Source organism: Crassostrea angulata, chromosome 8 (assembly GCF_025612915.1).
Source record: "Crassostrea angulata isolate pt1a10 chromosome 8, ASM2561291v2, whole genome shotgun sequence".
NCBI lineage: Eukaryota > Metazoa > Mollusca > Bivalvia > Ostreida > Ostreidae > Magallana > Magallana angulata.
Genome location: NC_069118.1, coordinates 49,985,370 through 50,002,118, shown reverse-complemented (window position 1 = coordinate 50,002,118; position 16,749 = coordinate 49,985,370). Strand labels below are relative to the sequence as shown.

General features: G+C 35.3%; 2 protein-coding genes across 3 annotated transcripts; both read left to right on the top strand.

Moving 5' to 3' along the window:
- The first annotated feature begins 806 nt into the window (after positions 1-806).
- LOC128160090 (uncharacterized) lies at positions 807-3,432 on the top strand. Of its 2 annotated transcripts, none has more exons than XR_008240236.1 (3): positions 807-1,009; positions 1,376-2,020; positions 3,192-3,269. XR_008240236.1 is itself a non-coding variant. In XM_052823358.1 (3 exons), the coding sequence occupies exons 1-3, from the start codon at positions 1,134-1,136 to the stop codon at positions 3,404-3,406; spliced, it is 486 nt and encodes a 161-aa protein (XP_052679318.1). In that variant the 3' UTR covers positions 3,407-3,432. The 2 variants fall into 2 exon arrangements, 1 of the variants encoding a protein (XP_052679318.1); XM_052823358.1 differs by lacking the exon at positions 807-1,009 and adding an exon at positions 1,134-1,333 and having other exon boundaries at positions 1,950-2,020; positions 3,192-3,432.
- An 872-nt stretch (positions 3,433-4,304) lies between these two features.
- Positions 4,305-10,477, top strand: LOC128161056 (uncharacterized). Its single transcript, XM_052824306.1, has 2 exons — positions 4,305-4,758; positions 4,869-10,477. Exons 1-2 carry the CDS (start codon positions 4,305-4,307, stop codon positions 10,475-10,477), a joined length of 6,063 nt encoding a protein of 2,020 aa, XP_052680266.1.
- Positions 10,478-16,749: the final 6,272 nt, after the last annotated feature.

Below are 16,749 nucleotides of genomic sequence, written 5' to 3'. Positions count from 1 at the left end.
TTAAACTCTCTAATTTCCAACTGCGATTGGGATATTTCAATTAACAGCGCTCCAAATATTGATGCGGCAGTTGCACAGTTTACTTCAACATTTATGGCATATGTTCGTGAATGTGTACCCGAAAAAACTATAACCATACGCCCCCGCGATAAACCGTGGTACGACTCGATGCTTCGTAAAACTATGAGAATTAGGGACCGCTTACGAAACAAAGCTTTAAGAACCAATAATGATGCCGACTGGACAAAATTCCGACACGTTCGTAATAAAGTAAATAATATGAAAGAACACGCTATAACTAATTATTATGATAATATTGAATCTGCATTACATGATAGTAGTAGGAATTGCAAATATATTGGAAGTTGATGAAAGATTTATTCAAAGTTAAAGCAACAACTGAAATACCCCCATTGCAATTCTTTGAAAATGGACAACCTACATTAGCCTTTTCAGATATTGAAAAAACAGAAACTTTGAACAAATATTTTTCATCAATTTCAAATATTGAATCATCGAATCGTTCATTACCAAATTTATACTATATGTGTAATAATTTTTTTTCAGATATTCACATAGAGGTTCAAGAAGTTTTTGACATTATATCAATCTTGCCCGTTAATAAGGCTATTGGCCCTGATAATATTAGTCATAGAATGTTGAAATATACAAAATTTTCCATTTCAAAACCTTTATGTATGCTTTTTAACAAATCACTTGTTGAAAATTCATTTCCAAATTATTGGAAAATAGGTCATGTTCTACCGCTCTTTAAGAAAGATGATCCATCTGTTGCAAGTAACTACAGGCTTCGGGGCCACCAACATGTAAAAATCTCAGCTCAAATCTCAGCCTCAAATCTTAAATTTCTGACTCTGGTGAGATTCTGCTAAAACGGCGTGCCACCAAACTTTCTCAGAGTCGCCTCACGAGAGTTGAGTTTTACGGAAAAATCTCAGCTTATTTTCGTTACCGCAAGCGGCCTCTCAGGAAAAATGGCGTCGATCGGGTAAGTCAACTCTACTTTCATTTTCTTGTTTATCGCGTTATTTATGTAAATTACATGTGGAAATTATAACTGACGTCACATGTGATAGTCGTCTGCATGTAAATATTATACATTACGTTCAGAAATGGCGAGCGAGTGTTCTGAAAGTGTCTCAGACACCAGTTTAAAAATTAAAAAACCTAACTGGACCGAGTTAGAAAAGAAAATTTTGGTGGAAGAAGTGCATTTAAGGGAGGGTTTACTGTTTGGGAAATTTAAGGGTGCTGGGGGTGGGAAGATAGCGAAGGACGTTGCCTGGAGAGAGGTTGCACAGGCAGTGAACGGGTATGTTTATCTTCAGCAGTTGAAATTGTTGTTTTATTTTAGGGAATTCCCAAAGTGTCACATGGTTTTGAGCGATAAATATAGAATAAACATGGATACTGATACTTCCATGCGGGTTCACAGAGTTGGATGGTTTTCCCCCTGATGCAAAACCAGTCTTCAACAAAAAAAAATGCGATAAGTTTTGTTTTTATAGTCCTCTTGAGTGATAAATTAATTGCTTAATGGCTTAATTTGAACTTGGTATAATACGGTGCACTGCTCTATAAATCAAATGTGATTAGAAGAAGCAGGCCCTTAATCATCTAAAATCTATAAGTGCAAGCCAAACAGTTTTTGTTATACATGTATATCTTGTCTTGATTTTGTACATTGCTCATTAGTAATTTGAATATCATTTATGAAGAATTTTTTTTTAAAAGTACAGTACACAATAAAAAAAAATGTTATATACTGTGAAAATTACTTCTTATTTAGGGGCATATAAATTATGGAAAACTTTTCATTGTCAAGACAGTTCATTGGTTATGTTTTATAAATTGTATAATGATGTGCAATGTACACATATTATTTATCCAAATTGAGCATCACTGCATGACAATAAATACTATTTTAGGAGCAGTGGTTCGGGAATACTGAGGACAAGTGGGGAGGCTGCCAAGCAGTACAGTAACTTGAAGCAGAGGGGTAGGCACATGTGGTATAACTGATTCATTTATACCGTGGAATCATTAGAATTTGTTATGGCTTAATTTTCGTGGTTTCTGTGGGAATGAGCACTTCCCCATGAATTTACATCATAGGTAGAAATTAAATTCATTCCTTATAATAATATTCGAACAACTAAAATCAGAAAATAAGGCATATTGTTTGTTAAAATGACGATTCGTGTATGATTTAAGGAGGCCGATTTGGGTTTTTTTGCGGAAAAACTACAATAGCATAACTCTTTATTTTTTAACCATATGTAATTTAAACCAACTCTAGTTTATTTGCGAAGGTTCATGAAAATCGACCGTCTGGTTCTTTTTAGGGACCATCTCAAAATAGAGGTACATTTACTATAGGAATATATAGGAAACTGCATTTTCCGCACATCAAAGCAGTTTTAAAAAAATACTACAATAGCTTTTTTTCTCAAATTGTTATATATGATTAGGAATAGCTTTTCCTACCTTATATGTAAAAAACACAAAATTCTACCGTCTGGTTTTTAGTGGGGGCCATCTCAAAATATTAAAATGCACCAAATTTTGCTATATATTTGGATCATCACGAATGATGATTGGTATAATGGATTCATTCCAAAAATGAGGAAAATGTCCTCGAGGATAGCATCATTCTGTATATATAATTTCAACAGCGTACAATTTTTACTTTTTCTTTTATGTTATTTCTTATAACGTACTTCTACAAAGCTTCATTTTATCATAACGTCATAAAAGCGCAACGGCAATGCTCCCCTACCACACAACGTAAAAATCGTGTTAAAAATAAAAATTTCCTTTAACAATCTAAATATTTTTATCTGTATTTTGTTTATTGTGTTCAATTTTATAAATGATAACGAAAAAAATTCATAAGAAGTATAAATCAACTGTATTATATTAGAATGCGCAAAAACATGCGCAATGCAAACTAAAGTCGGCCTCCTTAAATTGTAATGTCAGGCAGAATATAACGTTTGGCATGCATGTCGTATCATGACGTTACTAGGCAAGTTATGTTATATGATATATATTATGAAATGTTTAGCCAATCAAATTAGGTGATATATTTGGTTTGCATAATGATGATTATTGTTGAATAATCTTCTTATCTTTAAATTTCACTAACAAGGAATGATGATCAATTGTAGCCAAAGGAAAGTTATCAGAAGCAAAACGCCCAAAGACAGGAGGGGGTCCCAAGCCACCAAGCCCCACACCAGTTGAGCTTTCCATTTTGGAACAACTGGAAGGAAGGCCTTCCCTTGAAGGAATATGTGGAGGAATAGATACAGCGGGTAACTATATTGTGTTGTATATTGAAATATTTACTTTTGCAAATATGTTTCCCTATATGAACCTATAAATTAAAACATTTAATTCTGTATCAACTTTTTCATGATGTCAAAAAGTCATAGCACAGGCTTGAATTATTGTTTACATAACATCTCAGTATTCTAACAGTTCTGAAATGTTATTGGAGAACTTACATGCAGCAATAAATAAGATTTTTAAAGTGAAATGTAATATCGCTTTACTATCATATTCCACTATACATGATTGCACATTTAATACTACATGTATGTGCCTTATAGAGTGTTCTGGAATCATTCCGGAATTGTTTATTATGTTCAGTTATAATCCGGATTTATATATACATAACCGGTTCAGAGTTTATAGTAGGACCTCCGCTCCACGAGCGCGATGCACAAATTCACGGAACCACGTTCCATCAGTTTTTGGTGATATAGAGACCCCACAGTGTATGTATTTTTGTATTTTTTATATAACATATAGAGTTATGAACGGTATATTTCTTTCTTATGCACTTTGACTTGTATAAATTCCATTAAGGTATATTTTACTATTTGAATGGGCTATGTGTACTTCGTGCAGTAAACAAACATGTTTTTCATATCTACGATATGTATTTGAGCCTTTACTAGATTTAATGTCAGTTAATTTATATGAAGTTCAGTGCATACTTGTTTACTTTTATGCTTTATACGGGTTTATATATATTGTGACAAGAAAATGAATAGAGTTAAATTAGATTGACCTTTTTTTACTTATGTGTAACGGTCTCCCCAACCTATATTATGTAATGACAAGTTCATGCAATTGTGTAATAAGTGATTTTGTTTATATTGTAGTATCTACAATTTATTCCTAGTGAATAAATGATGTTTACTAGCTGTCTGTGTTATATCTGAACATGGGACAGCATAGTAGATAACTAGTACTCAGCCTTCACCAATCCTAAGATGTCTACACATGAAAGGGAGAATGATCAGCAAGGACACTTGGATGATCAAGGAAACATGGAAATGGAGGAGAAAGATCCAAGAACTTCAGGTCGTTTACATGAGAAAACACAGAAAGGACATGAACTATATTTAGAAAATCTCAACAAGCAGAAAAGCAAGTTGGCTAAATTAGAAAAAAGAATTAATTCTGACATTCTTGAATCTACTTCAACATCCGATTCAGCAGTTCTTGTTAAAGTGTGTGATAGGATTGAAGCTAATTTGAAAAATTATGAGAATACATACCATGAGTGTTGTGAATATTTGAATAGACAGAACAATGAAGAAAGTTTCAAAGAACTAGATTTGATGAACAAGTGTTTTACTCCATTTCATGACAATGTTATTCAGTGTTTACAAAAATTGAAACCTTCACAAACAAGGAAGAAAACAGATGAAGAGTCAACGTCAAGTAGATTAAGCATTAAATCTCTTCAGAAATTAGAAGAAGCTAAAACAAAGTTGAAAATAACAGAGAGAGCTATTGAATTAAAGCGTCAAAAGTCCAAACTGATAATGAAGAAAACTTGAATGTTGCTAAATACAAACAAGCACAAGAAGATTTAGAAAATGAGTTAGAATTGTTGAAGTGTCAGGGAGAACTGGAGCTTGCAGAGTCGAAGGTAAAATTTGAAATGATGGAAGATGAAGGACATGTATGTGATTTGGGGTTACCGAGGATAAACAGTGTCGATAAATCCAGAGAGTATGTAGAAAAAATAACTTTGGGTCCGAAACAAGTAAAACCTGAATCACAGAAAGAAAAACAAGACAGGTATATTGGACAAGCATCTAAGCATATTGTAAACCAGCAACTACCAAGACAAGTTCCTGCTCCAGCAGTGCCGCACTTCGCACAGCCGTCAACTTCAACGCCGCAGCATTCAGTTTCTCAACCTGTGATGGCTATGTATCCTCCGAGACCTATGCAATATCCTGGACAGGCATACATGCCACAATTGATGCAGCCGAGGTATACACCTCAACCGTTACCACCTAGGTTCCCTCCTCAGGTTATGCAACCTAGGTTTACACCAACTTCACAGTCATACAGACCGCCTCCTATAGCACAACCGCACTTGGATTCTACGTTTACACCGCGGCATCAATATCAACCTATTTCGTCTAGTGTTATTGACAGTGCGGTGACTAGTGATACTATTAACTGTTATTTATTGAAAAAAGACTTAGTTTCACAACGACTTAGAAGATATGATGATGACCCTTCCTCATACAACGTATGGAAAGGGACATTCAAGACTATTGTATCTGAAGCCACCTTAAGTGATTTAGAAGAAATAGACTTGCTGTTACGATGGCTCGGACCTGAATCTACAGTTCAAGTAACCAGTATAAGAAGAGCGAACCCAGATGATGCGAAAATAGCTCTTCAGAAGATATGGGAGAGATTGGATGAACGTTATGGATCCCCCGAATTGATAGAATCAAAACTGCGCATTCAAGTACAGAAATTTCCAGTGATTACCTTACTAAAGGACAAAACACAGTTATATAACCTTGCAGATCTATTGGCAGAAATAGAGTGTCATAAAAACAATGATAGATATGCCATGCTTTTGTCGTATTATGATACCCCAATTGGTGTCAATCCAATCGTGTGCAAGCTGCCTGAAAACTTACAAAACAAATGGAGGGATCGTGCTGTTAAATATAAGATTCAAAACATTGTTCCATATCCACCTTTCCAGGAGTTTGTAAAATTCATTCATGAACTTAGCATATCTTTGAATGACCCAAGCTTTTCATTTGAATCTTCATCACCTGTAGGAATGGATAAACAAAGATTCACGAGGAGACCAGCAACAGTAATGTCAAGAAAAACTGAAGTACAGGAAGAAAAAGAAAACATCAGAAAAGAAATGTGTTCTTTACATCCACATGCAATTTCGCATAATCTTGATGAATGTCAACTCTTCATGAGAAAACCTATGGAAGAACGTCGCAGATATGTAGCAGAAAATAAACTCTGTTTCCGTTGTTTACGTACAAAATTTCATAATAAAAAACACTGCCGAGCTTACATTAAGTGTAAAGAATGTGGCAGCGGCAATCATGTGACTGCTATGCATATAAAGCCTAGAAATCAAGATATTCCTCAATCGGTGCAAGGTGGGGAGAGTGAACCATTCATTGTTGATTCAAAGTGTACTTCTATATGTGATGGTTTCCATGGACGCTCTTGTGCAAAAACAGTGTTAGTCCAAGTATACCCAGAAAATCACCCAGAATTATCTGTGACTGTGTATGCAATGTTAGATGGACATTGTAATAGAACAATAGCAACTACGGAGTTAATGGACTCTCTTGGTGTGAAAGGAAACGAATTAATGTATAATTTAATGTCATGTTCTGGACGAGGACAAACTCTTGGTCGTCAAGCTCATGGATTTATTGTACAGTCTCTTGACTCATCGACAGTGTTGAAACTACCAACCCTCATTGAATGTCGAAGTATTCCACAAGACGTCACAGAAATTCCTACACCAGAGATCGCATATCATTATCCGCACCTTCGTTCTATTGCTTCGGAAATTCCGAAATATGATCCAAATCATCAAATTGGACTTCTTATTGGAAGAGATTTATCAGACGCACATTATGTTTATCAGCAGATAACAGGACCAAAAAACCATCCATTTGCTCAGAAGACATGTTTTGGTTGGGTCATCATTGGTGACGTCTGTTTGAATGGTAAACACCTACCTGAAGTCAGTGTGAGGGATCTCAGTGTAACAAGTTTCAAAACTAACATTTTACCAAACGGTCGACCTACAATATTTCAACCATGTGACAAAGACCTTCAAATTCACATCCAGTCAGTAGATGGGGAGCTAGATATATTCAGAAAACACAAAGATGATGAGGAAATTGGCCTCTCGGTCGAAGATCGTGAGTTTATTCATATTATGGAAAATGAAATGAAACTAGAAGAAGGAAACTGGACAGCTCCTCTGCCGTTCAAGAGGGATAAGCCAGCAATACCAAATAACAAAGTTATGGCCCTCAAGAGAGCTATGGTTTTAGATAGCAGTCTTTATAAAAACTATGAGAAAAGACAGCACTTTTTTACATTCATGGAAACAGTTATTCAGAGTGGCGCTGCAGAAATTGCCCCAGAACTTAAAGTTGGACAAGAAGTGTGGTATCTCCCATTATTCGGAGTTTACCATCCTAAGAAACCAGACCAAATACGTGGAGTCTTTGACTCATCTGCAACGTACAAAGGAACATCACTCAACAGTGTTCTACTTACAGGACCCAATTTGACTAACAACTTAGTTGGTGTTCTGCTGCGTTTCCGAAAAGATTCCATTGCAATATCAGCAGATATTGAACAGATGTTTTACTCATTTCTTGTACGGGAAGACCACAGGGATTATTTACGCTTCATGTGGTACCAGAACAATGATCCAAGTAAGCATCTTGTGGAATATCGCATGCGTGCACATGTTTTTGGAAATTGTCCATCGCCAGCTGTGGCTACCTTTGGATTACGCAAAAGTGTGGAGAATTCCGAGCAAGATATCAAAGACTTTGTGAATAACAACTTCTATGTAGATGACGCCTTAACATCTGTTCCAAATGCTTCGCAAGCGATCGACCTATTGAAAAGAACTCGGACTGCGTTGAAAACCAATGGTAACATCAATCTCCACAAAGTTGCATCAAACAATAAAGAAGTGATGTTAGCTTTCTCCAAAGAAGACCTGGGTAAAGAAATCAAACAACTGGATTTAGAGAAAGACCTTCTTCCTGTACACCATAGTCTTGGTCTATTATGGGATTTGTCAACTGATAGTTTCCTGTTTGATGTCAACTTCCCAGAGAAACCAAACACTAGACGTGGCTACCTGTCTATGTTGCACAGCATATATGATCCTCTGGGATTCATTGGACCACTCGTTATTTGTGGAAAAATCATCCTTCGCGAAATTACGACAAAATGTGATTGGGATGACGATGTCGATAGTTCATATGTACATCGATGGGAATCTTGGAAAAGGTCCATTTCATCACTTCAGAACATTTCCATTCCTCGAATGTATATCACAAAATCTTTGAGCCTTTGTGACCATGTAGAGCTTTATGTATTTTGTAATGCCTCTGAACAAGCAGTGTCAGCAGTGTCATACATCAAAGTTCCAGATGAGATAAGGAGTGAAGTATCATTTGTGTTTGGCAAAGTGAAATTGGCCCCTTTACATGGACATTCAATGCCAAGATTAGAACTTTGCGCTGCTCTTATGGCAGTTGAAATAGCAGAAACTGTTAAGAGACATTTAAACATTACATTTGTCAACACATGGTTCTATTCCGACAGCAAGATTGTGCTAGGTTACATCAGTAATCATACCAAACGTTTTTACAACTACGTGGCCAATCGTGTGGAACGCATTTTACGATCATCTAGCCCTTTCCAGTGGAATTATGTAAAATCTGAGGAAAACCCAGCTGATGTAGGAACACGAGGATTAAGTACAGCCGAAGACTTGAGCTGTAAGTGGCTTAAAGGACCTGAATTTCTGCATATCAGCAAAGACCTTGTAAAAGAATACTTTCCACTCGTGAACCCTCATGAAGATAAAGAAATCCGCATAAATGCAAACAAGTTAGTGTTGAAGACCGCAGACCTCACAAATCGTTTTGAGAGATTTTCTACATGGAATTCCCTAATATCTGCTGTTACAGTGCTAAAAACAGCTGCTAGAAAATGGAAGCATATGACATTCGATTCTTTAACCATAAAACAAGAAAGTGAACTATTTGTTGTGAAAGAAACACAGAAAACGTTTTTCTTAGAAGAACTCTTGTGTTTACAAGACCAGAAACCATTGCCTCGAGACAGCTCAATAAGGAATCTATGTCCATATTTGGATCAGGACGGTATTATGAGAATAGGAGGCAGATTAAACCTTAGTGTACTTCCAATGGAGCAAAAGAACCCAATTATCCTTCCTAGGAAATCACATGTTGCAAAATTGATTGTGCTACATTTCCATGAAAAAACAGGTGCTCATCAGGGAAGGCACATTACAGAGGGCGTCATAAGGAATAATGGCTACTGGGTGATCGGTGCAAGGAAACTGATTTCATCAGTGATTCATAAGTGTGTTGTGTGTAAAAGATTACGTGGAAACTTGATGTCTCAGAAAATGGCAGATTTACCATCATCTAGAGTAACTCCAGGACCTCCGTTTAGTGCTGTAGGTGTGGATACCTTTGGCCCCTGGTCGATTGTGACACGTAAAACCAGAGGAGGTGTTGCTGAAAGCAAGCGATGGGCTATTATGTTTACGTGTCTGACGACAAGAGCTGTTCATATCGAGCTGGTGGAATCTATGTCAAGCTCATCATTCATCAATGCATTACGAAGATTTATTGCCCTCCGTGGAAACGTTTGTGAACTACGATCTGACCGTGGGACAAATTTCATTGGAGCTACTGGAGATCTTAACATAGACGTGATACAAGGTCCAGTAAAGCACGTCTTAGACCAGTCAAAGATAAAGTGGATTTTTAATGCCCCTCACTCTTCCCACATGGGAGGAGTGTGGGAAAGGATGATAGGGGTAACACGACGTATCTTAGATGCTCTACTATTAGGACCAAAGGGAAAGAATCTCACTCATGAGGTTCTTAGTACAATGATGGCCGAAGTGACAGCAATCATGAACTCTAGACCGATTACTACGATATCAAGTGATCCAGATATGCCTTTTGTGTTGAGCCCTGCAATACTATTGAATCAGAAAATATCGGGACATTTCTCTACCTGTGTGAATGTTAGCATTCGTGACCTGTATAAGGAACAGTGGAAACAAGTGCAAGTACTTTCCGATTTCTTCTGGAAGCAGTGGAATGATCAATATCTTAATACCTTACAGTCTCGCCGTAAGTGGACCACTGAAACACCAAACCTTAAACCTGGGGATGTTGTGATCGTTAGAGATAAAGATATAGCGCGATGCCAGTGGCCTGTGGGACTTGTGGAGGAAGTTATCCAAAGTGCTGATGAACTTGTGCGAAAAGTCCGCGTACGCCTTATTGTGAATGGGAAACCATGTACTTATATGAGACCTATCAGTGAACTAATTCGCCTCATTGAATAGATGTTTATTGTTGAACATTTACTGTACTCTCATATTCAGTGTTAATATGACATTGTGAAGAACAATTGAATAAGCATAAAATGATCAATGTTATGACAATCATTCATTTTCACATTTTATGGTGATGTTATCCTGGTCACTGCACCATTTGATTTTGGCTGAAAATTGATAACATGTATATTCTTATGTAAATTGTATTATTTTGTCTTGTCTTAAATTGTTACAATTTTTGATATAAAGGGTAATATTGTGTCAATATTAGGTGGGGAGTGTTCTGGAATCATTCCGGAATTGTTTATTATGTTCAGTTATAATCCGGATTTATATATACATAACCGGTTCAGAGTTTATAGTAGGACCTCCGCTCCACGAGCGCGATGCACAAATTCACGGAACCACGTTCCATCAGTTTTTGGTGATATAGAGACCCCACAGTGTATGTATTTTTGTATTTTTTATATAACATATAGAGTTATGAACGGTATATTTCTTTCTTATGCACTTTGACTTGTATAAATTCCATTAAGGTATATTTTACTATTTGAATGGGCTATGTGTACTTCGTGCAGTAAACAAACATGTTTTTCATATCTACGATATGTATTTGAGCCTTTACTAGATTTAATGTCAGTTAATTTATATGAAGTTCAGTGCATACTTGTTTACTTTTATGCTTTATACGGGTTTATATATATTGTGACAAGAAAATGAATAGAGTTAAATTAGATTGACCTTTTTTTACTTATGTGTAACGGTCTCCCCAACCTATATTATGTAATGACAAGTTCATGCAATTGTGTAATAAGTGATTTTGTTTATATTGTAGTATCTACAATTTATTCCTAGTGAATAAATGATGTTTACTAGCTGTCTGTGTTATATCTGAACATGGGACAGCATATAGAGGTAGCAATAATTTAATGACATACTCAAGCATTGTGGCTGATTTTTAGAAAATAACAGGTGTGAAATTGATTTTTGTAAGTTTTCAATTTATTTACAAAGTTTGTTTCGTTTTGAGACAGAAAACATTATGCAATAGGTAACCTTGTTCTACAATGTGCTGCATTATAGCGTCTGTTTCCAGGAGCATCTTCCGCTATATACGGGGTCAAGAGATATGGTTTCAGGCCGTATCCAGAATCTCCTAGTAGAAAGCCCGATAGATGCCCTGTTTATCAATATATTTAAAATAATTACTCATTGAAATTTCAGCTTGTACTTCGTGAAATATCTCACACACAGTGTATCAAGAATTAAAAAATACAGGACATCTTGGTACAGAATTTCCACATGCCTTCTTCCATAAGTGTGCATAAGTTGGATTCCCTGAAAATCCGAGCATCGTGCACACTTCCTGGCCACTTTGCAACGACATCCAACACTCTAAACTGAGGATCACATGTCATCTGAAAATGTTTATATATATATTTTAGAAGGGTATATCTAAAACATGGGGGAAAAAAGATGTTCAAGTTGACTTGCTGTTTAAAAAAATACATGGAACAACAGATGTATTATCTTTCAAAATTTTAATTGTTTATTTACCTGTACATTGAGCGCATAAAAGCCTTTACGGCATAAATAATCTGCTTCATTTTCTGACGGGGATACAATTTTTATCATTGTTCCATCTACACAACCAATAACACCCGGGAATCCTGTGATAAAATATTATTATTAAATTGCATGAACATAAACATGAATGCACGTGTTATTTTAAGAAGGGGGGGGGGGGTTCCTCAATTTTGTACTTTCTTTAAATTTTTCTATCTGCCCTTGTGATACCGATAATTTTAATTAAAAAACATTTGAGTTCATTAATTAAAAATTAAAAACACGAATATTTAAGAAACAAATGAAATGAAACACGGTAAATTTTGACAAGTCGTTTGATCCACCACTATTGTTCTTATACTACATGCGCGGATCCATAACTTCCCATTGGGGTCATAGGGATAAACTTGTTTACCATGGGGGTCAGAGGCTTATTTATGGTGTACTTCATGTTGTGAATTTAAGGTGGTATGAGGCATATTTCGATATTAATGTAGATAAAACTCTAGATCCGCGCATGCATTGATAAAACCTTTATTTGCTTCAGCCATGCATATTATGTAATGATGTTGTATGTAGAGTTTTTTATTGAATATTTTTTTTGTATGAGCAGTGTTTTACAAATGTGTACTGTAAGTAAAGATGTACCGTTAGGCCTATATACCAGTAAAACATTTGCAAATTATGTAGGTCTATGTGTGATCGGGTTCAGGATTCATTATTTATTGGGTGAAGGTCAACAAAATGCAGACGCTATAATTTACCTGCAAGTTTATGGAAGTTGTTTTTGATGCCAGAAATTTTATCTCTGCCAGGCAGACGAATAAATTCCTTGACATGATGACAGAGAAGGTCGGTCACCTGACGTACGGCTCTCCCTGCAGAACTCTTGGATACTAATAGCGTGTCCCCAATGGTAATATAAATGACCCCGTAGCGAAATAGCGTAGCGCTACTAAAACTTGATACAGAGGGGTAAGAGGGTTGTTACGATGGCTGTGGTATGTTAACCGGTCTTGCATTAAACTAACAAGGAACATAATAGTTTCTGGGACAAATCGATACCTCTCGAATACCTCAGCTTCGTTGAGGGTCTCTAGGGGATTGGAACGATCGTTGAAACGTCTCGGAACTCTATTGCGACGGCGACGTTGACGTTGCAGACGTCGTCTGACGGCCATTTTTGATGAGTGAATTCACGTGAGATTTATTTGAGGTTACTGTATACCAATCTCAAGATTTTCTGAGAAATCTCAAATTTTTTTCTCATTTGAGTCAGAAAAAACATTGGTGGCACGCACGTTTAAGAAAAATCTCAAATTTGAGAAAAAACTCAAAGTCAAGTCTGAGTTTGAGAAAAAAATTATTTGGTGGCACAGTTTGGTGAGAAAAACTCAAATTTTTTGAGAAATCTCAGATTTGAGAAAATCTCAGCGTTGGTGGCCCCGAAGCCTGACCGGTATCCCTGCTAAGCTGTGTCAGCAAAATTATGGAAAGGATAGTTTTTAAGCACGTTTATAATTTCTTTCACGAAAATAATTTATTCTATAAATACCAGGCAGGTTTTTTGCCTGGCCATTCCACGGTATTCCAACTATTAGAAACATATCATAGCATTGTCAAAAGTATGGAAGATGGGAAAATGTGTTGTATGATTTTTTGTGATTTGTCTAAAGCTTTTGACAGGGTGTGGCACGAAGCCCTAATTTTTAAACTTCAAACTTATGGTATAAGTGGGCATCTTTTACAATGGTTTAAAAGTTACTTAAGTGATAGAACACAAAGGGTAATGTACAAAAACAAGTTATCATCAACGTTATGTATCAATGCTGGTGTTCCACAAGGGTCAGTATTAGGACCACTTTTATTTCTTATTTACATTAATGATGTAGCAACGAATATGTTATCATTTTGTAGACTATATGCTGATGATAATTCATTACAGCATTGTGATTTATATACTAAAAACATTGAAATTGTATTGAACCATGATCTGAAAATTCTCAGCGATTGGTCTGACAAGTGGTTATTGAAATTTAATCCGTCTAAAACAAAAGCTGTTTTTTTTCACTAAGAAACATGTAGAAGAATTTCCTAAGTTATTTTTCAAGGGTGTCAACTGGACTATGTTTCAACCCACAGACATCTTGGTTTACTTTCTAATGATTTAAGTTGGTCTCAATATATTAATAATATAGTAAACAGTGCATACAAAAAATTAGGACTTTTGAAAAAACTTAAGTTTACTCTAGGTAAAACTAATTTATCAAAAATGTATATCACGTTTATTAGACCAGTTCTTGAATATGCTTCTGTAGTATGGGACGGTTGCAATATGTTTGACATGGAGAGATTAGAAAAAGTTCAATTAAGTGCTGCAAGGATTGTTACTGGTTTACCCATTTTAGCATCTACAGATTCTCTTTACACAAAAACTGGCTGGGAATCTCTGGTCAGTCGACGAAATAAGGCTAAATTAATAACCATGTTTATAATTCATACAAATCAAGTACCTGAGTACTTGAGCAATATTATTCCTCCCGTAACAAAAAATGTCTCAATATATCACACAAGAAATAGCGAAAATTATAGTGTTCCAATCAGCAGATTAGAACTTTACAATAAATCTTTTGTACCTGACACCATTCGGAAATGGAATTCTCTCATATTAGAAGTTAGGGAAGCAACGTCTCTCAACATATTCAAGAAAAACATTACTGAAAGTATTCCTCAACCTCCAAAATATTTTTCATTTGGTAAACGCACTATTAATATTTTACATACCAAGTTGAGACACAACTGTATTTTGAATTATGATCTGTATAGAAGAAACATTATTGAATCACCCAATTGTATTTGTGGTCAAAAGGAGGATGTTTATCACTTTTTCTTTGTATGCAAGAATTATGTAAATGCAAGAAACAATCTTTTTGAATTACTTTTTAATAGGCTTGATGAAACAATTTTAACTAACACACATTTGCTTCTTTGGGGTAGTGACAATTTGTCTTACAATACAAACTGCTTTATTTTTTCAGCAGTTCAAAAGTTTATTAATGAGTCTGGAAGATTTAATAATTAAATTCCTTTTTGCTTATGCTTTCTATACTGTACATTAACGTTATCTACTATATATTTGCAATTACTTTGTAAATGTATGTCTATGAATTTAATTATTATAAAGTCAATAACTATAAGTAACATCTAATATTACATGTACTATGACAATTGTATATATTGTATGTATTATCATTAGGAGAGGAACTTGTAAGTTGCAAGAACTTGTTTCCGATCCTTTTGTGTTACTTACACAATAAAATATGTTCAAATCAATACTTCTGTCGCTATGAACCGTAACTAGGAAAACTACACGCGGTTCTATTTGAAGTCGTTATTTAATTCAAAGCTCCATTGTTATTTGATATGATGCATTATCTTTTTAAATGAATTATATTTACTAATTATTCATTAAATAGGGATCAATGACAAACTTATTTTCATAGTTAGGCTCAATTGTTTTCACACTTTCGTTTTTTCTGATTTGAACTACCGGCAGGTCATATGTTGGGCACATTTTTAATTTGTAAACAATTCGGTAAATAATCGTGCAAATGGCAAACAACTTCACGCACTGGTATAATATTTATTTCTGTGTTATAATTACCTAGGTAGGATTTTTTAAAACCTCAACTTTGTCTTCCACCAATAATTTTTCTAAAAATTATTCGATACTTACAAATATTCGTTACCGGTAAAACGACTGTACCAGTACTGAAACATCGTATGAAAACGTTATATATACATGTACTCTGTAACTAGTCGTCTTTTAATACATATACCTTTCTTTTGTTTGTAAAAAATAAATTCAATTTTGTAAAAAGATAAGTATATCATTTCTTCTAGATTTTTTTTTTCATGAAAGAGAGTTTTGCCAATCACAAACAGTTTAAAGTACATGTAATGTAAAACACGGGCGCCATTTTGAAACAAATTGTCAGAGAGTTCCGAATGAAATCTGATGAACGTTTCACATGGTTCTCGCACGCTTTGCTCGAAACGATTTACACGCATTGTCCGAAACTCTGCACGCTTTGTCCGAAACACTAAACGGTTTACACGAAACGCTTCACGATTCACACGAAACGCTAAACGGTTAACACGAAACGTTTCTCGCACGTAAGTCGCACCTTTTTTGTTGTAGTAGTACGTTTCAGGGTCTGTAAATTTTGTCAGCACGCAACAATTCTAAATTGTATATTGTCTTCAAAAATTTACAAATATTTAAATAAAAAGTTATTTTAGAGAAAAGGTTACGTGTTTTGTAAACGGGTTCGGTTTAAAAAAAAAAAACACAATTCCTGACATGACACATAAGTACATACTGTTTATAACAATGCTTGCTACCCTCTGAAAAATTATCTCGCCATTAAATATCTCATTTTTTAAATGTTTGTCACGATTACATAAACTGTGTGCGACAAATAGTTTTCCTAAAACATTTTCTTATTTTCTTTTTCAAAACACGTTTTATATGCAGGCTTTCAATCACAACACGTTTTTATAACAAAAGCAGAACTGAAAGTTTAGTAATTATAATCGTTTGACACCATATCACATATATTTTCAACTCGCAGCAACAACGGAAGACCTACTCGTGGCTTTGCCACGAGCTCTGCTCTAGTTATTATTCTTTTTTTGTCTTACAAATTTTGTGC

Coding starts and splice junctions, on each gene's coding strand:
- LOC128160090 (XM_052823358.1), top strand. CDS start 1,134: ATGGCGAGCGAGTGTTCTGAAAGTGTCTCAGACACCAGTTTAAAAATT. Junction 1,334..1,949: donor GTTGCACAGGCAGTGAACGG/GTATGTTTATCT, acceptor ATACTATTTTAG/GAGCAGTGGTTCGGGAATAC. Junction 2,021..3,191: donor CAGTAACTTGAAGCAGAGGG/GTAGGCACATGT, acceptor GATCAATTGTAG/CCAAAGGAAAGTTATCAGAA.
- LOC128161056 (XM_052824306.1), top strand. CDS start 4,305: ATGTCTACACATGAAAGGGAGAATGATCAGCAAGGACACTTGGATGAT. Junction 4,759..4,868: donor AGATGAAGAGTCAACGTCAA/GTAGATTAAGCA, acceptor CTGATAATGAAG/AAAACTTGAATGTTGCTAAA.